This window comes from Lycorma delicatula, chromosome 2 (assembly GCF_047948215.1).
Source record: "Lycorma delicatula isolate Av1 chromosome 2, ASM4794821v1, whole genome shotgun sequence".
Lineage (NCBI taxonomy): Eukaryota > Metazoa > Arthropoda > Insecta > Hemiptera > Fulgoridae > Lycorma > Lycorma delicatula.
In genome coordinates, this window is record NC_134456.1 from 211,876,974 (window position 1) to 211,898,757 (window position 21,784).

General features: G+C 30.0%; 2 protein-coding genes across 3 annotated transcripts in view; both read left to right on the forward strand.

The window, feature by feature from the left end:
• The first annotated feature begins 7,448 nt into the window (after positions 1-7,448).
• On the forward strand, positions 7,449-7,874 carry LOC142320052 (general transcription factor II-I repeat domain-containing protein 2-like). Its single transcript, XM_075357730.1, has one exon. The coding sequence runs from the start codon at positions 7,449-7,451 to the stop codon at positions 7,872-7,874; it is 426 nt and encodes a 141-aa protein (XP_075213845.1).
• A 5,403-nt stretch (positions 7,875-13,277) lies between these two features.
• Positions 13,278-21,784, forward strand: part of SNF4Agamma (SNF4/AMP-activated protein kinase gamma subunit) — a 1,283,477-nt gene continuing 1,274,970 nt past the window's right edge. The window contains exon 1 of one of the 2 annotated variants that reach the window (XM_075357143.1): positions 13,278-13,573. The gene's annotated coding sequence lies outside the window, so the exon portion shown is untranslated. The remainder of the gene's footprint in view (positions 13,574-21,784) is intronic. The other variant, XM_075357144.1, reaches the window with a different exon arrangement.

A 21,784-nucleotide genomic window follows, 5' to 3' on the forward strand; every position in this document is an offset into this window, starting at 1 on the left:
AATCTGGAAACACCCTGACTACACTAATGAAGAATGGCAGCTAGACCATGTCTTCATAGAAAAATACCACCGCAAGGAGATCTACAACGTAAACGTCCTTCGAGAAGTAGATACAGGCCCAGATCACTATGTAGTCAAAATTTAAATTAAATTTACCCCCAAAGAAAGCAACAAAACCAAGCCCCTAAAACTAAAATTAAAATGGACCCTACCCAAATAATCAAGAATGAAAATTACCAAAACGCAACGAAAAAAATAACAATCACAGATAAACACGAAGATCTAGTTAACAACCTTAAACAAATCGCAGGAGAATTGGAACCTATAAAATCCTGCAAAAAACAACAGTGGAGAAAAACATCAAGCATGGCTATTTCACCAATCCCAAAAAACGGAAACATCCTTCCAAGATCTAGTAAAACAAAGAAAAGAAACCACCCAAGCCCTAAGGAGAATAAAAAGACAACACCATAAAGACACATTGAAATCGATAGAAGAAGAACTCAATAAAGCACAGTCAACAGACTGCTACAAAACCTTCAAAAATCAGCTCCATAAATATGAACCCCCAACCCTACTAACAAAGAAGAATGAAAACGGTAAACTAGCCCATAATAATAAAGGATATGAGGAAATCCTCACTAAATATTTCAACAAACTCCTAAATTGCAAAGATCTGACAGAACTCCTAAACTTCACCAACAACACCAGAACACATCATACCTCCCACAATAAAAGAAGTTTACCAAGCACTGGATGAGGTGAAGAATTACAAAACAGCAGAAGAAGATCAGATATTTGTAGAGATCTAGAGACATGCAGGAAGATTAGCAAAAATACCCTATCAACAGCTTGACAGCATCTAGATCAAAGAAGAACAACCAAAACACTGGACGACAGTCCTCATCTATCTGCTACATAAAAAGGGGACAAAACAGACCCTAAAAATTACTGGGATATCTCACTCCTAGACACAACATACAAAATTCTTTTAAGAATCATCCTCAACAGGATCGTTTTATAAGTCAAGAAAGAACTATGATAATACCAGGCAAGTTTCAGACCCTGGAGTTGCTGTCCAGACCAGATCATGAGTCTCAAGCTAATAATGGATTTCTATAGGAAAAGAAACAGAGGCATGGTGATGACATTTATAGATTTCAAGAACGCTTATGACTGTACCCACACAGAATTCCTACTAAAAATTCTAAGACACCTCGGACTATACACCGAATTAATAAACATGAGAAAACTGCCCCTCACAAACACTGCGTTAAAGGCAGTGTTCAAAGGCTAGCTCTTGGAATCGTTTGAGATCAAAACAGGACTGCACCATGGGCTCTCACCACTCTTATTCAACTACACTCTAGAAATAGTAAAGAGGGAACATTTGCCTCCCAAAAGTAAAAATAAACTGAAAAATCAAAACATACGGTCTTTGTTTTGCCAATGACTTGGTACTGCTAGCAAATGACATCGACCAAGCTAAATCACAGTTATTAGCAAAACATTTCAGATAAAATTTGCCTCAAAATATCATTTGAAAAGACAGAAATTATGCCCCAAAAACCAACACAATTAAAAGAAGTAGACATAAATGGTAATAAAATCAAAATAGTAACCCAACTTAAATACCTCAGAGAAATAATAACAAACAACTTAAATGAAAAAATCTCAACCCAAATAAGAAGAAACAAACTAGCTAAAGCTCAAAAATTAACCTGGTATACTTACAGTAAAAATTGTCTATTAATTAATGCAAAAATAAGACATTGCAACACAGTTAGTTATAAAACCAGAAGCCACTTATGCAGCAGAAACATTCTTCCACCTAACAAACAATAAAAGACAGACAGACTTCAGAAAATCGAAAGAAGAATTGGAAGAACCTGCATCAATAAAAAGTACCAGAAAGACGGGCAGTGGTGGATTGTACCCAGTAAAGTCATGTACAAAGAGTTAGAACCCATCACTGATATCATACATGTGAGGAGACTAACTAGGATTCTTTGGACATACCTTGAGGATGCAAGATTCAAGACAACTGAAAGAGCTAGTTCAGTACAATCTAGACTCAAAAAACAAGACAGGATGCAGATGGATCAGAGAAATAAGAGAGGATCTGAAGGAAATCGGCCTTACACCAAAAGAAAGATAAAATAAAATAAGATAAAAAGATAAGATAAAATTAAACAAGAAAATCAAGAACAAAAATGCCTGCTTCACCCTCACAAAAAAATACTCACAATACGAACATTTTCAACACTAGAAAGGGCACAAAGTTCAGAACATATGAACTAGGAGGACCGCAAGGCCCAAACATTCCCATCAAAGAGACTAGAATAATGGACTGACTAAAGTGATCCTACACCATAAAATATAATAATAATAATAGTAATAACTATAACATAGTCTAATACATTGATTCCCAAAGTGGTCCAGGTGGACACCCAGGGGTCCACGGGAGACTACGTCTCCCGGTCCATGGGAGACCAGGGGTCTACGTTGGCGTGACAAAAAAATGTGGGTTCACAATTCGTAAGCGGGGGTCCACGAAAATTCATCTGGTTTCGATAGTGAAGAACTAAAATGTTGGCTTGACTTTGCGTATCAATCTTGGCAGATAATGTTTTGAGAAGCTCAGCGACTGTTACCTGTAAAAACTTGCATATTCCATATTCAGTACAACGAATGTGTCGAGACTTGCAAAGCGCCGCCGCCGTCCCCACGCTTGTTCAGACGTGCAAAGGGACGAAATACGACTTGTGGTGTGTGTGTGTGCTAGCAATCTTGCATGAACTTGTTTGATTCTTCACTAATATAAATACGATTGCCAAGGATAAACGTTACTCATTTGTTTCCGGAATTTCGAAAAGAAAAGTAAAGTGAATAGATGTTAGCGTTTGCCAGTGTCGGTAAAAGTAGTAAGTACTTACCTGCTTTTTTGTTATACTTACTTTTATTTTATTTATAGTTTATTTATTTATTTATTTATTTGACAATTTTATTACACGTCAGTAAACAAAAAATGCACAAATTACAAACAATACGTAGGTACAAAAGGCGAGGCTTATTCCTAAAAGAAATCTCTTCCGTTTAAGGATTTATTAATTTTTGGTCTAAATTTTTTTCAGATATATAAAAAAAACTATTGGAATCGACTTAAAAACTGATCCTGAACATACCATTTCCCGGTTGTAACCCTTATTCTGTAACACGTTGTATATTTTCATAAATTGTACCTGTCTTTACTTATTCGTAACGTGCATCAAAGTAATAAATAAATGATTAAAATCGCAGAGTTGTGATATCAAAATATTGTTTATTTAAAAGTATTTTCTATAGAATTTACAGAAATATATCAAAATATAATTAATGAAAAAATGTTTTACATCACATTAAAATCGGTTCAGCCATTTTCATAAAACTCTATTATGGATCTTACCGATTTATTGCTTTTAATAATTAGAATCAGTTTGCCGCTGGTATTTTATTTCATTGCAATAATTAATTAATCCTATTCTGTTAAAATAGACATATCCTGTCAAGTAAGACCGCCTTGAGATTACTAAAACAAAGTTTTTTTTTTTTTTATTTACCAGTAGGTAACTGATATGAAACATGGCTGAATCTAAGAAGAAATGTCGACTGTAAGTGTTGATTATTTAAAATTTGGATTTCTTCCATCAAAGGCAGACAAGCGATTGCCTATATGCCTTTTCTGCAGCAAAATTTTGAGCAATGACTCTATGAAACCATCAAAGCTCGAAGATCATCTAAGAAGGTGTCATCCTGATAAAATAGGTAAAGATTTGATTCAAACATTGAAGGAAAAACATGAAAAGAGACCTACCGTGCACAGTATGTTCGCATCAACGTCTGAAAGTAACGATGATGGCTTGCGGGCATCGTACAATATTTCATTACTTATAGCGAAATCTGGAAAACCGCACACCATTGGAGAACAGTTAATTTTACCCGCTGTTGAAGAGTTTTTAAAAACTGTTATGCACAAATCTCCATTTGACATACTTAAAAGAATTGAGTAACAACACTAAAGACGTATTGATGAAATGAGCTCTGATATTGAAAGTTTCTTGTGTAATTATCTGCAAACAACTCATTTTTCTATTCAACTGGACGAGTCAACTTTACCTGGTAATGAAGCATTATTATTGGCATATGTTCGATTTGTTATGGACGAAGAAATTCATGAACAGCTACTATTCGTGAAAACTTTGAGACGGACACTAAAGGTGAATCAATATTTAATGTCCTGAGTGATTTTTTTAACGAAAAATCAATTCCATTCACAAACGTCTTTTTGGTGGCAACAGATGGAGCTCCTGCCATGGTCGGGCGATATCGTGGGTTTATAAGCCATCTTAAAAGAATTATACCAGAGGTAACTGCAATTCACTGTGTCATCCACCGACAACACCTAGTAGCGAAAAATCTGATTGATAGATGAAGAAGCAATGCATTGAATACTCGTTTATTTGCCCAATTGTGCGATGAAAATGATGAAGACTTCCAACGATTGCTCTTACATACTGAAGTACGCTGGTTGTCGAAAGGTGCATGTTTAATAAGATTTTACTCACTTTTTTATCAGTTTTAGAGTTTCTGGAAGGTAAAGATTCAGATTTAAAAGAAAACCTGATTACTTTGAAAGCTAACATCGCGTATTTGACAGATTTGTTCAAAAAATTTAATGACATTAACTTACAATTACAAGGGGACAGTCTCAATTTAATAAAAACAAAGGGTGTAATTTTAGCTTTTCTTGGAAAATTGAAATTTATGAAGCAAAATATTAGTCGGCGCATATTTTCCCAGTTTTCAAACTTGTCACAGGTAGAATACCTTGATAAGGATATTCAGACATACGTTCAACATTTAATTGCCCTGCATGATGACTTCAAAATCAGATTTGAAGATATTCTGACGATGGAAATACCACCATGGATCATAAATCCATTTGATGAAACGGAATTGGAGAATGTAATTACAAGAGGAGCTGCTTGAGCTTAGCACTAATGAAGAGCTGAAGGTGAAAGTAAAAAGAGGGTATCAAACATTTAGGCTGCAGGCAGAAATACCAGAAAAATATCCTGGACCGTGGGGAATTGCGAGAAAGCTTTTGATAGCATTTCCCTCGTCATATCTTGTCGAAAAATGTTTTAGTGTTGTTACAAACCTTTTATCAAAAAAAAGGAGCAGATTCAATATCACAGAACGGGGAGATTTGCGCTTATTCCTAACAAAACTGAAGCCACATATTGATAATTTGCTGTCAATCCATCAAGTACATCCCTCCCATTAAAACTGTAACTATTTTGTGATTGTCATTGTAGAAGTTACATTACGTTATTAATGTTTAATTTGAATTATATTACAGCAATTTTATTATATTACATTGCAATATGATAACAATAATAATTAATAGTGTAATGATTACATATTTGAATAAATGCAACACAAAAAATGTACTATTTTTCTTTTGCTTTTTACCACTCTGAATGGGAAGTTTTCTAAATAAAATAAGTGAGAATTGATTGCTTTCTTGTGCTGTGAGTAGATGTCAAAAATGTAAAGTTGGATGGAAGCATTTTTTTTTGATTGGCCAACTTTACTTTTTTGACATCCACTCACAGCATAGTCAATCAAAAATTAACCAATCAATTTTCACTTTTTATTCGGAAGCTGTTAGTTCGTGGAACTCAGCCGTAACGCAAATTTTCATAGTTAGATCTAATCTTCATATTTTCCGTCGACTGGAAATATGGTAGAAATGTAGCTGCAGGGGGTCCACCGGAACCAGCAAAATTTTGAGAGTGGTCTATGAGAAAAATAAGTTTGGGAACCTCTGGTCTAATATATAGTAAACCTAGGTTTGTAAGGAAAGGAATTCTTCAGCTGAGTAGAACGCAATGACTGTTTAATCTTACAATTTTTTACTTTCAAAGTTTTTGTGTTAATTTAGACCCTATTCCAGGGGTACCCAACCCGTAACTCACAAGCCACATGTGGCTTGTGGCTCATTTTATCAACTGGGGCATAAAATGTCTAAAAATTATTTGATCTATAAGATACAATGCCATAGTTGCTCAGTTAATGGCCACAGTTGCTTAGACATTTCTTTAATTTTAATGTATAGAAAGATAAAAAGACATTAATTATAGGTATTAATTTGGTCAATTATTTGTAAAGTTTTATTTTTTTATTAAATTATTATGTCACTGATCAGGAATATTTTCGTTCGGAAACGGCATCACCTGAAGCAGTCTTCAGGATGCGCCGGTTTATCTCAGTTTATAGTAGATGTGCGCTGTCGTTGGCCAGTATCTACCGAGAGGGCAGCAATATAGGTTCATTGAGTTATTTTGTAATACGTGTATATACAGAACGTTTATTTACCAGAAGTTGTGCATGAAGTTAACAAGTGGTTTCATCCAGGTATAAAAATATTTGTTTCGATATATTACAAAATTAGTTATTATTATATATAAGCAATTATTTTTAGTTACCCTAATCATGTCAACACAGGAACCAGAGAAAAAAAAACGTGTTTACTATTATAATTTTCATGAAGAACGGGAAGAGAGATATTTTTATTTATTTTAAGAACAAATGTATTTGTTTAAGTTGTGGTTCAACAGTAACTGTTGGGAAAAAATGCAACATAGAAAAACTTTTCACAGCAGTTCATAAAAAATATGATACTGAATAGCCTCCTAACAGCAATTTAAGAAAATCTAAATTGAAAGAAATGAAAACTGCATTAGTGTCCAAACAATCTTTGTTTACCAGGTCCCCGAATAAAACAAAATCTGCTACGATTGCATCATTTAAAATTGTGTATATACTTGCAATGCACAAAAAACCTTTTGAGGATGGCAACATAATTAAAGAATCAATGCTTGCTGCATCAGAGTTATTATTTCAAGAATTTAAAAATAAGAATGAAATTATGTTAGCTATCCAAGAAGTTCAATTATCCAGAAATTCAGTTACTTGAAGAATAGAAGCAATGTCTGAGAATTTTAGAGCACAATTGAAAAATGATTTTAAAAAATGTATTTTTTTAAGTTTACAATGTGATGAGTCACCCAATCACTCAATCTGCAATGTAGCTCAAATAAATATTTTTATGAGGATGGTTTTTAACATTTGCTCAGCAAAGGAAGATATACTGTCAGTTTTGCCATTAAAAGGAAATGCATGTGAGGGGACATATACCAAGTTATTAAAAACCTTATTACAGAAATTAATCTTCTACTTCAAAAACTTGTGTCCATAACAACAGATGGCGTACCTGCCATGCTTGGTTCTGCTGTTTGCTTCATCATGTTTTGCAAGAACGATGCTGAGTTTTCAAATTTTTTTAACTACCACTGACTGCATCATAGGTATTATGTACAAAAGTGCTTCATTATGAACATGCCATGAGAGTTGTTGTAGAAATTGTCAATTCTATTTGTGCCAGACCACTTCAGATCAGATTATTCAAAATACTGACTGATGAACTTGATGCTGAGTATAGAACTTTAATGTTACATTCTGAAATTAGATGGGTTAGTAAGGGAAAAGTCCTGCAACAGTTTTTACAGCTTCTTCCAAAGATAAAACAGTTTGTAGAATCTAGAAACGAAAATTATCTAGAACTTAATGATCATAGCTGGTTATCTGACTTAGTCTTTCTTACAGACATAACTAAAATACTCAATCTTGAATTACAGAGAAAAGAAAAAACTGTTACTGAATTAATAGGAAGTATCAATGCATTTAAATCAAAATTAAATTTGTGGGTGGCCCAAAAAAAGGAATGTAACATTAGTCACTACAAATTTGGAGTAAAAAATATATGTTAATTGAAATAAATTATTCTGAATCTCTCACTGAGTTTAAAAATAATTTTGAAATTAGATTTTCTAATTTTCGTAAAATTCAGCCAATTGCTTTATTCAATCACTTTAAATCCATTTGTTGATACTAATATTTCTGAAATATCGCAACAAATTGCAAATATGATAAATAAAAATGCTATTAATTTTGAAATGGAAAATGATTTTCAATCTGATCTACAATTAAAAACAAGAATATCACAAACAGTTTTTGGATACTCGTAGATGAGAAAAATTTGCCACCTTTAAAAGAAAGTTTTCAAAGGCTACTCTACTGCTTTGGATCAACTTACCTTCATGAAAGTGGTTTTTCAACAATAAACTTGCTAAAATTAAAGTTCAGATCCAGGAAAACTAATGAACATCTGAATGACTCCATGAATTTAGCTATAACATTGAATTTACCAGATTACAAGAAACTGACAGAAGAATCCAGTGTCAGGTTTCACATTAAAATATGTTTTTCTTACATTTAATTTGTATTTGAATTCTTAATAAATTACGCATTTTCTTTAACATAGTAATTTTTTATGCATTATATACGTTATAAACTGAAATATTAGAAGCAAAATATAAATGTGGCTAGCCAAAAAATGTTAAATTCTTAATTGGCTCAAACCTGGTTAAAGGTTGGGCACCACTACCCTATTATATAACGGGATTTTTTTAAAATAACTTTAAAGTAGACCTACTTTACATTGCCATACTTTACATTGTGAATACTGCCCTTATATCTGCATTATTATCATGGATGAATAATTTTTTTTAAGGCTAAATAAATAATTCTTTTATTCTGATCAGTAAATAATAATAATACATTATATAAAACACATCAGGAATGAGTAAATATGCTTCTATATGGAAATAAAGGAACTACCCCAGTATCTGCATGGATTGATCAAGAGAAACTGTGGTAATAATTTGATCAGAGCAGTATTATGAAATACAAAACTACTTATAAAGTAAAAAAAAATTACAATTAAAGTGTAAATTAATTATTTAAAATATACATATATGAAATAATGTTAAGGCAAATGTATGAAAATATTAAATGTAAAAAAATAATTCTTAAATTAGAAATCATTAATAAAAATTATTGAGACCATATTTATCTAAACAAACAGGATTCAGAAAATTCAGTTTTTTAATTTTTTATAAAGTATTATTTAAAAATTCAGAGAGATAAAATTGTTATTTTCAAAGAAAATTATTATTTTATTTTAATTAAATCGGTGAGAAAATTTTTTTAAAATTGTTCAGTAATTTATTTTTTTTAGAAATGGTAACAAAAGTATAATAAGGTCCTTTTTCATAAGCTTAAGCATTGTGTTCAGTTACACAAAAACAGTCATATCATTTGGGGTTTGATAGAGGTAGATATTATTTTTTTTTTTTAATAATAAGCAACTACTCATACTCTTTTTAGCAAAGATCGCGCACATTCATAAACATGAACAAACGGGTAGATTATCATTTTTAATTTTATAAATATATGATTTGTATGGATTCTGTAGGCACCTATATGGATGATTCATATTCAGGGTGCCAAACAAAGATATGAAAGCCCATTTTTATATCTTGAAAACTTATTTTAGTTTTTTGAGGGAGGTCCAAGAGATGTACTTCAAATGAGAATAAATAAGCACAATAATCATTAAATTATGTCAATAAGTTTAGTGTTTTATTAAGGCCCTTCAAAATAAAACAGTACAGCAGTTTGAGTTTAATCCAAACTCAATTTGATCATCCCATGTTAAGACTTCATGTGCATAATAGTTTCATAAATGTAAAAACTTGTTACTAACAAGTTTACACAGCTTATAAGTTCCACGGTTTATAAGTCTAGTGGTAGAAAGCCTGCTGACAACATTTTTTTTCATATCTAATAGAATTCTAATGACAATTTTTGGAATATCAGAAATGTTCCATTAATTTAGAATAATATGGGGCAACCTGTAAAATAGTTCCACATCTAATACACAACGCAATAAGATCATGATAAATTGTTGTTAAATGATAAATTTTTTATGGTCCAGGCTAGAAATTTACCTAAAGATGACACACCAGATCCTACTTTATTATTTAATTCTTAAAAACATTTATACTGCTATAAATGTCGATGATCCCAAGAAACTTACAGCTATTTTCATTTAGCATATTGCTATTGATTTGGATGTTTAATTTGTGTTTTTGTTTATTACATCTATTCTAGAATTTAATAAAAGTTGTTTTTCCTTTTTTTAATATTAATATGTTTCTAGTTAGAAACACATTGGCTGAGTGTAAAACTCTTGCAATTTTTAGTGAGAAAGACTTTTAATATTCTATTTACCCGCATACATGATAAAATTACACTGTATTAACAACTACTCTGTTACATTAAACTTGTGGAGCGCCTAGACATAGAAAGAAGCTTTTAAAACTGTTACCTAATTTCACTTTTGCACCTTTAGCTTTTATTAAGACATTATTTTCTATTATTTAAGCAAAACTCATACCGGTTATGCGCAGAATCTATAACAGCTCTTAATTTCTCCGTCATCATATCAGATTTTATAGTCAAATGCTTAACTAAGTTTTAGTAAATATTTTATTTGTTGTCTGAAACATTAAGTCTTTTATACAAAAGAAACTGATGCCGAATTAGCATATTTTATTTTTTAGAATAATGATTCCCATTAATTAAGACAAATACCTGTCAAACATAATCTTTTTTTAAATGTTATATTAAGACTAAATACTGACTTGCCTATAATTTCTGACTTTCCCCCCTAATTATAAATCTGTTTATATTCGATAATTTTAGTTTATTTATTAATTTATGTACTTATTTATTTATAATTTGTTAATTTAATCTCACTAAAGGAAATATTTACCGAATAAGAGAAAGAGGTTAAATTAAGAATTTTTGGCAACTTCTAATTACTGACATGGAGGCAAACCTAAACCTATAATTTTTTTTTTTTTGTTTCTTAGAGATTATATTAATGGTTCCAGTTTCATAATACAGGATGCAGTTTCATCTTTTAACGTATATACAACTTCATCTTTTTTTTATTTCATAATCGAAGAGCATACAAAGAAATTACTGCAAAATGTAAATTTTACTCATAGCATAGTTAAAGAAAAATCACAACATACTTGTAAAATATAAAGTACTAGCGATATAAAATTAACTAACATTAAATGTAAGGTAATATAATTACCACTTTATTATCGATGACAACCCAACCACATAGAGGAAGACACTTACCTTGTGATGTTTCCAGCCCCCCCCCCGTTCCTAGCCCTGATAGGCTTTAATGGGATATTATTGATGACACTGGTAACTCCAGTGATGAAGGGGCTATACAATTAGCTGTGAAAGAATATTCTGGAAGAACAATATAAACATAATTTGAAAGTAAGCCGTTCATTTTTTTTTTGTATTTAGTTTTTATTAATGTTTGTGAAGTTTTACAAATATAATATTAGAAATTTAGTTTAATACATTTTTTTAATGTACAAAATAGCTTTAAAAATGAAAAACAGAAAAAGAAAACATCTTGCATACAGAACAAAATTTTGATAGATTCACTGCTTTTTCATATAGAACTGTAGCAAATTCAAACAGAAACTAGACTTTACTTGAAACTAAAATATTTTATAACATCACAAGATTTAACTTGTAACAAAGTTACAATTAATTTCTCAAGCATGGTACCGCTGATATATTAAATAAATGAGCAAATAATATAATACACCTTACCAGCACGTTGATATATTCTCTAGATCTTTCAGCTTACTTGGAAGCCATCATCAGGAGTTAAAATTAATGCATTAAAGTCAAAGTTTAAAAATCATAGTTAAAATTTTAAAACAGTCATGACTGTTTTTAAACTTTGACCTTAATGCATAAATTTTAACTCCTAATGATGGCTTCTAAGTAAGCGAACGATCTAGAGAACATATCAGTTAATTGTTAATTTATTTAAAGTTACAACTGCTTAACTTGAATTCGTAAAATAAATCGCTGATAGATTCATTATAAGCCTCAAATTACATATGTATAAATAGTAACATATTAACATATAAAGATTGTATAAATACACACAAAGGATGACATCTTAATACACTTGAAACAATAATAAAAATATACCAACATTGTCTGTAAGCTGTCAAAAGTGAACAGTTCTAAGAAATGTGACATAAGACACAAATTAATCTAGACAGACAATTTCTATTGTAGGAAATAACAAGCTTGCTAAAGAACATGAGGAATGAAGTGGTTACCACATTATCCCCCACTTGTCTCTTTTACATTTAAAGTAAAATTTAGGAGCAGCAGATTTATTGGACTTATCTTCACTTGGTAAGTATGCTGCTCAAGTCCCATTGTCGTGTAGCCCAGTACCTGGTATAAGAAGTACCTACATTTCATTAATTAGAATCTATTTCCTCTGGATTCAAATTACTAATTATTAAACGATTAACAGATTAAATTACCTAACCTCTTAGAGCAGTTGATCTTTTGTATAGTTTAAACTTAACAGTTTAAAATGGTTTTATGAATAAAAATTTCCACTATTTTAAAAGAGAATCATTTTAATTTTTAATCACTTGATAAAATAGAATAAAAAACTTATGTATTTAACTCATTTCTCTTCAGAAATCGATCTCTGAGGATTTAACATGAGAAAAACCTAGCTCAGATCCAAATATATAGTTTATTATTTTCATCATAAAATTGTACTATTACCATTCAGCAATTGATTGTTTTAAAAATCTTTCATATATAACATTATTTTAAGAATTTTAACTTACTTTAATGTTTGTCACTGTTAATCTTTTTCAGTTTATTGTAGTTAATAATAACGAATTATTTTTTTTTTTTAAACTTTAAAATAGATTTAATTAATTACTTTAATTTAAAATGTACAAATTAGGGAATTACAATAATAATTTCCTTACAGTAAAATAAAGTTTACATTATTGTTTAAACCATGGAAGGGAGAAATATTGTTAGGGACAAATTATTTAACAGTTTAAACTGCTAGCAAAGATGACAGTTTTATTTTTCAGATGGTAGTTATTACACATTTAAAAAGCGGTTCATTAGTCCCTTTGTCATTTAAGGTTGACTGCTTGTAATCTGAAAGAAGATATTCGGTAAAAAATATTTCTAGAGATACCGTCATTTGGATTAAAAATTTTTTTTTGTGATTCATAAGGAACAGATATTGACTTACTTGAAGGTAATAATTTTGTTGAAACGCTCGGTTTCAAGCGTTTAGATATGCCATTTTGTGGTGGATAGTGCTGCACTCAGGCGGCGGAAGAATAGTAACATTCGGTCTTGTGCTTGCGCTCCGTTCGTTATCGTTAGTTCTCTCGGATTACGTTTGGAGAAATGTGTGTCGGTGTTTTAACAATTTAATTATGTCAATAATTCCGTGATATTTGTGTTACCACAAATGCCATTTTAATACTATTACAAGATGTCATAAAGTGTAGTGTAGTGTATAAAAAGTGTGTGTGTGTGTGCTAATGTGTTATTTCATTAATGCTTCTGTGATTAAAATTTGGTATACAGGTTATGTTTTCAAGCAGCTGATTTTTTTCGCCAGGCTCTGAACGAGCCTTTTTCACCGCCACTCTTCATAGTTTTTCTCACCTTTACTTTACAGGTATGGTACTATTGATACATTCCAGATGTTAGACATATTGAATAATTATTTGAAATATTCTTATTCTATAACTCTAATAACCTTATTTCATCATGCCAGTGTGGACACTGCATAGTAATTAAATTTTAATAAGCCATTAATTTCTTCGACTTTGATGTAATAAATTAAAATTACTTATTAGTTTTTTTTGTTTTTTTTTTATCTTGAACATATAGAATCCATCATAAATCTGTTAAAGAGCAAGTACTTTTCAGTGTATTTTGAAGAATTATTCAGATGTATTTTTAACAGCTTTTGTCCATGAAGGAGATAATTAAGGAGGTTGACATATTATTTTTGTGTTTGGAAAATGTTGATTATATTTTAATAACTGCTTTTTTAAATTAAGAAGTGATTTTATATGAAGTTATACTTTTTTGATTTTTTTAAAGGATATACTTATATTTGTAAATTATTGTCATCAGAAGTCTTAGTTGGAAATTTCTCTCCTAATTTAACAAACTAGTTTTTTTATTAATAATCTTTTGTGTTGCAGAATCAAACTTTAATTCAGTAGATATTGACATTAATACATAACAATAAATTTATATAACAATATATAAAGATAAATTCAGTTTAAAGTGTATTGGTTCTATTTAAGTAGAATTGATTTGTTGAACTTATGTTTGTCTGGTTAGTTTGTAATTTTATTTTGACTGCCAGCTTAATTATGCATTAATCATTAAATTCATATATACATGTTAAAATATTCCAACAATGTTTAAATTATCATTAATTGGTGCTACATTAAAAAATTGGGGTTCATTCATCAGTTTGTGTTTTTTTTAAATATAATTTTCAATATTGTAAACATATTTATAGTTTACAGTAATGTAGTTCCATATTCAGGTATTATTATTTTTGCATTTGTAATTTTCATAATATTTCTCATACGCTTAGCATCAAAATTTTTCATAGATTGTATTTATACCATCCCAAACATAATGTTAATTTTTTTTTATTTTAGCCACACAGTTGTAGTGTTATATGTTTAATAAATATTGTAACATATTTATGTTGTTTTTATGTATCGTATTAATTTTGTGTTAGTAATTATTCAGAAAATTGAACCCCTTTATTGTATTCTGTTGCATGACATTTTCAGTTAATAAGAGTGCATTTGTTGAATCATAACTAGAACTAGATAAGTGTAATGATTGTTTTAACTTTGTCCTAAGGTAATGTTAGGTTTTAAACGATTTAGTTATTCTGAGTATACTTTACATTTTCATTTTTTTTTATATTTCCTTCTTGTGGTTTGTCAATTTAATAATTTTGTAAAGGTCATATCATGTAACGCATTTTTATTACATATGGGTGTAGAAGGTATATTTATTTAATTTATATGAACCTTTGTATTTTACATTTTCAAATTTACAAGTTAAATTGGTAATTAATGCTAATGTGTGATCCCTCATTATTGTAAAATTTGAATAGCAATAAAAAAAGTTTAAATCCAATTTGATTTTTTTTTCTTTTTTGATCAGAAGGTGGGTGAATTTTGTTGAGGAAAAACTAGAAGTAGACTAACTAAAAGAAGAGTAGACTAGCTATAGAAATAGCCTGTTTTGTCACTGTATTTGAGGAACAACAATACATGGAATGTGTAAAAAAGGCATGAGCATGAATATGCTTTATTTATTATTTCATAGTATTTATTTCACATATATGTGTATATATATTATTAATTTTAGGAAGTGTGTAAGTAAAATTTAGTAGAGACAGCTTAATCGGGCTTGTTTTCATTTAATAAACATACTGCCTAAGTTTCATTGTTGCGTAGCGCAGTATGTGGTATATGAAGTATCTACAATCATTAATTATGATCTATTTTATCCGAACAAAATTTTCTTTTTTTCACTGGAAATAAAATCTTGAATTCCAATATAGTCGAAGAAAACAATGTCCATTATTATATACATTGAACCCCTGGCTATAATTTACATTTATTGTACATATATATATATATATATATATATATATATAATGTAGGTTTTTTTATACATATATGTAGCAAAAAAATGAATATTTTATTTTGATTGGTTCATGATAACGCCATAGTAACACGGTTGGTAGATGTGCTGTTATTATGTATTTTTGTTCTGCAAATAGCAGTTTAAGCAATAATTTTGATTTATTGTTTTAACAAAATGTATTACTTTATTTTATAATAAATGACATTATTTAATATTGTATTTTTGCTATTTTCTCTTTTTATTAAAGCTTTTAACGTTCTATTTTGTCTGATGCGGATTTTTACTGGCATAATTTCAAAAAGACTGGATATGATGTTCACGATGATAATAATAGTATAGAATATATTTTTAAGAAAGCTTCACCAAACTTGGTACTTGTATTATTATTGCTGATGAAAAAAATATTAGATAGTACATACGAATTAAAAAATGTTATTGAAATTACAAAATTGGGACAAAAGAAAAGTATAATTGAGAACAAAATTTTACAAGAAATGCATTTCCACAAGAAAAAATCTCATATTAAATATAGGAAAATCAAAAGTGAAGTTTTTGGGTTAAATTTATTTTAAGTGCATAGTGATAGGTTTTTTCTTTTGTCTTCAGTCATTTGACTGGTTTGATGCAGCTCTCCAAGATTCCCTATCTAGTGCTAGTCGTTTCATTTCAGTATACCCTCTACATCGTACATCCCTAACAATTTGTTTTACATATTCCAAACGTGGCCTGCCTACACAATTTTTCCCTTCTACCTGTCCTTCCAATATTAAAGTGATAGGTTAAAGTATAATAAATTTTATTTATGTTAACAGTATATATATACTTGTTTGTTAAATATTTGATATTATTGAAATTTTTAAATTGTGATGATTATAGTAGAATAATGGATTGCTAGTGTAATTTGTGTTTTCTTTTTTTAAATATAAAAATGAGCTATTTTGAAAAACCGAAATGAGTAAGTGATATTGGTACTTACGTACTAACGCCACCGTAGCTACAGCTTTATTTAAAAACAAAGTAGTTAATCAGATTTTGGTGGAAAATGAACAGTCTCTTTATTAATTTTAATACATGGTTATTTTGAGTATTTATTTAATAAATTCAGTAATTATTGCAATTATTTATTATTTAAATAATCAAAACACTCCTGTTAATTAGTCAAGGTTAGCGAGCGTAGGTTAAGTTTGGTTATATATTTATAAAATAAATAAATATAAATAACCATTTATTAAAATTAATAAAGAGACTGTTTTGAATCTATGTTAAACTCTATATCGGCCCATTTTCCACCGAAATCCGATTGACTGCTTCGTTTTTAAATAAATCTGTAGCTGCGGTGGCGTTAATACGTAAGTACCGTGATATTTCGTCAGCGTTATTTTAAGGTATTCCCTATTAGTTATTTCATTAGTAAACAATTAAAAGGTTAAAGTTACAAAGGAAAATAAAAATAATTAGCAGATAATTGTTAAAAACTTGCCAAATATTTTGAATTAAAAAAATTACAAAACAGATAATATTGTGTGAGAAATACATTGACAAATTAAATAGTTCATGTAAATAATAAATAAAAGTATTTTAATGCAGGCTCTTTCTAATGTGCACTGAGAATTTTTGTGCGATATGATAAGAAAGAAACACAATTATTTAGTTTTATTTACGGATACTTTTCAAGGTTGGTGTAAATAAAACTGAAAATGATAGTTTTTTTTTAATTGCAAAGTATTTATTTATGTTGTTATTGCCTTAAAATATTCTAATGATTTGTCGAAAATTGAACGCTCAAATTAATAATCTATCTTTGTCGATCAACGTAACAGGCCGGAGCATTATACATAAAACGGGGAATTTTTCGGAAAAATTCGTAACGCCCTGCACGATGATGTAACCGATGAAAACTAATGTTTTTAACAAAAAAGTAGTATTATAATCGGGTTTCGGAAGGGGAAATTAAAAAAAAGATGCGAGTGACCGGCGAAAATCGCGTATAGCTCGGCCGGAATCCACTTTAGAAAAAAATGTCTTTGAGATGATCGCATACTCTGTAAATTGAGACATGTAGTTAACGATTCCCCGTGATTAGGTTACGTGCAGTACGCTAAAAGGCGCGAAAAAATGAAACTGACGTAAGAGTTTCGGTAGCTTTTTTATTTCTTTGTTCAAACGTTTGGAAGAAATACCCTTAATATCGGCCTGAAAGTTTCCCCGAGCCGGATGCCGTAAGTTAATTTGTTTTTTCAAAATGCTAATTTTGCAAAAAAAATCAAGGTTTCCATAACTTTTGAGCGTACAGAGATTTTTTGGTCTATTCGGGCTAAATTGAATAAGTGGCGAAATGAGACTTTTTCTTATCAAAAACATTGCTTTTTTTCATTTTTCAATTTTTTATTAATGTTTATAAAATTTTGCAGTATTCTAAAGTGCAATATCTCGGCGAAAAATGCATGTATTCAAATAAAACTGAATCCATCTAAAAGTAAATTTTTTAATTTAATTTAAGCTTCGACAAATGTTAATCGGTGTAGTAGTTCCCGAAATATTTACAAACTTTTATTGCAAAATTCTTATCTCCGAAGCTGATTAACATTAAGGGCAGACATTTTGAGGGATGTTTAAACAAGGTGATTGAACGGCCATCGTAGATAACAAACTGCGGCACATTAAAAATTCTGTGTTACCTTGGGAATCCTCATGCAGAAAAATTCGTCGTGAGGAAGATTCCTCTGTTGATTGCGATTAGACCATACTAGAGTCACACACGAGTACCTGATGTCAGCAGGTTACGCACCACTATTCTCACGATGCAATTGCCGCATGACCGTGCACTACATTATTGTGGATTGCATTCGTTATGCGGCTTTGCGTAATAAATTTAAATTGCCCAGAAATATCCGTCAATTTTTGGGCAATGACAACGAAGTTTTAGACCGGATGTTTCTGTTTTTTGCATCGTGCTGGTCTTATATCTGAAATTTGATATTGTGTTGTATAGTTTTGTTTTTGGTAAAGTTTATAGTGTCTGTTTTATTTTTTAATTTATTTTTATTTTTTTTCTGTTTTTTTTTTTTTTTATTCTCTTATCCTATAGAAGGCTCTTTACAGCCCTCTCGGATATTGTGACATTTTATATTTATATTAATTTTATATTGTGTTTTTTATTTTTATTTATTTTTAAAAATAAATTTTATCCTATTTTAAAATTCTGACTATGATATTAGTTATAAGTCCTTTGTGATATTAGTTAAGCGTTTAGTGATATTAGTTTTAAGTTTTATTGCATTTTTAATATTTTAATTTTAGATAGGTATATTTTTTTGTTAGTTATTGTTTTTGTTTTAGGTTCTTAAATTAGTTATAGTTCTTAATCATTTTGTTACCCTTCTACACCCAATTTTTATAACAAATTTTATTCCATTAAATTCTGATTCTCGGAGGGGGTTTTTACACCCCCTCACGAAGTTTGTAAAGTTCTATTTTTAGTTGAATTTTATATATTTTTATTCTATTATATTACGCTTATTGTAATTCTTTATAAAAGCCTTTATTCCGGGCGATAATAACACGAAAACGTTTTTCGCTCATAATAAAAAAATTAAACATTGATTTGGGGCGTATTCCAAATTGTTTAGTGCGAAATTGTCAAAGAAACAGCGAACCGAGTTCGCATGAATTTACACTTTCGTGTGTTGTACACGACCTAATTACGGAATTGTTATCTACAACATCTGAATTTACAGGTTTAGCGATCACCTAAAATTTTTTCCTTTGACATTTTTCTCTTAAGTGATTTCCGGCCGAGCTATACGCGATTTTCGCCGGTCACTCGGGTCTTTTTTCAATTTCCCCTTCCGAAACCGGATTATAATATTACTTTTTTTCTTAAAAACAGTAGCCTTCGTGGATTACATCTTGACGCCAAGTTACAGAGCTGTACGAATTTTTCCAAAAAAAAAATCGCTTATTTTATGTCTAATGCTCCTGGTGTATAATTTAAATTTATGATTATAGAAAAATATTTTGTGAAAAGATTAAAATACTCGATTGACAACGTGTAAATGAATTGAAAATAAGGAAAATTTATAATTTTCATCGTTAAGCAAGCGTATTAAATGATTAGCGTGTGGGCTACTTTTATCGCTATACTATATATTTGCTATAGTAAGCGTTGTTTTTGATACCGATGATCAATCCGAATCAGTTAAAATGAAATGCATTTGCAATAATGCATTCTTGTGTTTTATTCTACTGGCAACAACTCAGTACTATAAATTTTTAAATCGTCCTATATTTGTAATCTTTTTTTTGAAAACTTTTATTTCTTAGTTCTCATTTTTATAACACAAATTTTATTCCATTAAATTCAGATAAATCTTTAATTTTCATAGAATTAAATGATTCTATGATTTGCTTTTGTTGTTTGTAATTAACTTAAACAATTATCTCATGTTTGCACATCAAAAAATTTTAATTTATTATTTTTTTTTATTTTAAGAAAGTTTTTTATTTTCCTAAAAATTTAATAATATTTCAGTTAACATCGAGAATGTCTATGTATCAGTTTGGTAATTTAAAAAAAATGGTAAATTACTTTTAAGATAGTCAGAATTAGTATATTGTTAAATTAATGATTAAAACGTAAATTATTAGAAATAAATATAAAAATAATTGATTTTCTTCATTATAGTATCGTTTATTATTATTTACAGTCTTTTATTTTTGGTCCCCAATATTGATAATTTTTTTTATATTGAATTATAAAATTCTGATGCGATTCAGTTATACGAGTAGATTAGTAAAATACTAGCTGCAGGGAATGTCTACGGCACGCCTCTGCAGCTAGGCCCTCCAGGCAGGTTACCCTGGCGGGCGGCGTCTCGGAATGGGATTATTAGGTGTCCAAAATTATTTTGGACCTCTTGTCTAAATTTTTTTTTTTTTGGATGTTGAAAATTGATATAACGAAAGTTAAATTAGAAATTTAACTCGAGAAATTGATATTAACGAATCGGGATTCTCCGCCAGTGATCGAAACATTCCGGTATCTACTTCTTGGTTATAGTTCATTATTTCATGAAGAAAAACAATCACATAAATACAGAAAAAAGATTTTTAAAACACCACTCTTAAATTAAACATAGTGGGGTACCGCGGCACCCTACTTTTTAGTGCATTCTTCACGCATATGAAAAAAATTGGCAAAAAATAATTTTTAATTTGAAGCTATGACTTTCATAACTTTATATTTTACCATCAAAGCTTGTTGTCAAATCCATTCTGGAATACCGTCCTAAAATTATTTTTTTCCTTTTAGTCCGTTTAATTTAAGTGGTGTTTTAAAAAATCTTTTACATATTTTTAAACATTTTTTTCTACTTTATAGTCTTTATAAGTTTATGGTTTACGGCTGCGCTAACGCACAGGTTTGAGCGTATTTAGCGAAAGATCGGATCGGTAGGTTTTACGGAAGGTGAAGGCAATCAAACAATAGGGCTAACCGACTTAATCTCCGGATAACCAAGATCCGGTCGATCAAGAGTGTACCCGATGCGTTAAACAGTTAGCGCTCGACCTGCTGATACATACGCCGTTTTAATCGTGAAAATCGGAGGGGCGGTTGCAGAGATATTACGGTGGCACTCCCATCACACCCCTTTCTCCGAACGGCGCCTCGGGGGCACTTGAAAATATTATAATCCAGCGGGTAACACTGAAAGCGGATGCGGTGCGGTTTTGGGGTCGATAAAATTTTTCAGAGCGCTAGGACCGACCGTTTACGAGATATTTAAGATTTTCGTCCGAAAATTGAATCCGGTTAAAAAGTACTAAGTTTTCCCAAAACTTCAATTTATATATATACTAGCGTACCCCGTCGCGACTTCATTCACAATATACTCGTAGATGTAGCTTCACTCGCAATCCTTTTTTAATAGCAAAGATTTTTTTATTAATAAAAAATAATTTAATCAACAATATTATATTTAGATTTTCATTAAATCCTGATAAAACGGTAAATAAAATTTTTTATGGAAAATACTGAAGGAGTATACGATAAGCAATGAATTGTTGCCCAAAACTTTAATAAAGGAAAACAAAAAAGGCAAGATAAGAAAATTGAACAATATTTGTTAGAACAATCCATTTTATGAATGAAATATAATAGTCCAATAAAGATAAACAAACAATTTACTACAATCCC

What these genes read in the sequence shown, in the direction of transcription:
- LOC142320052 (XM_075357730.1), top strand. Translation starts at nt 7,449, where the DNA reads ATGAGAGTTGTTGTAGAAATTGTCAATTCTATTTGTGCCAGACCACTT.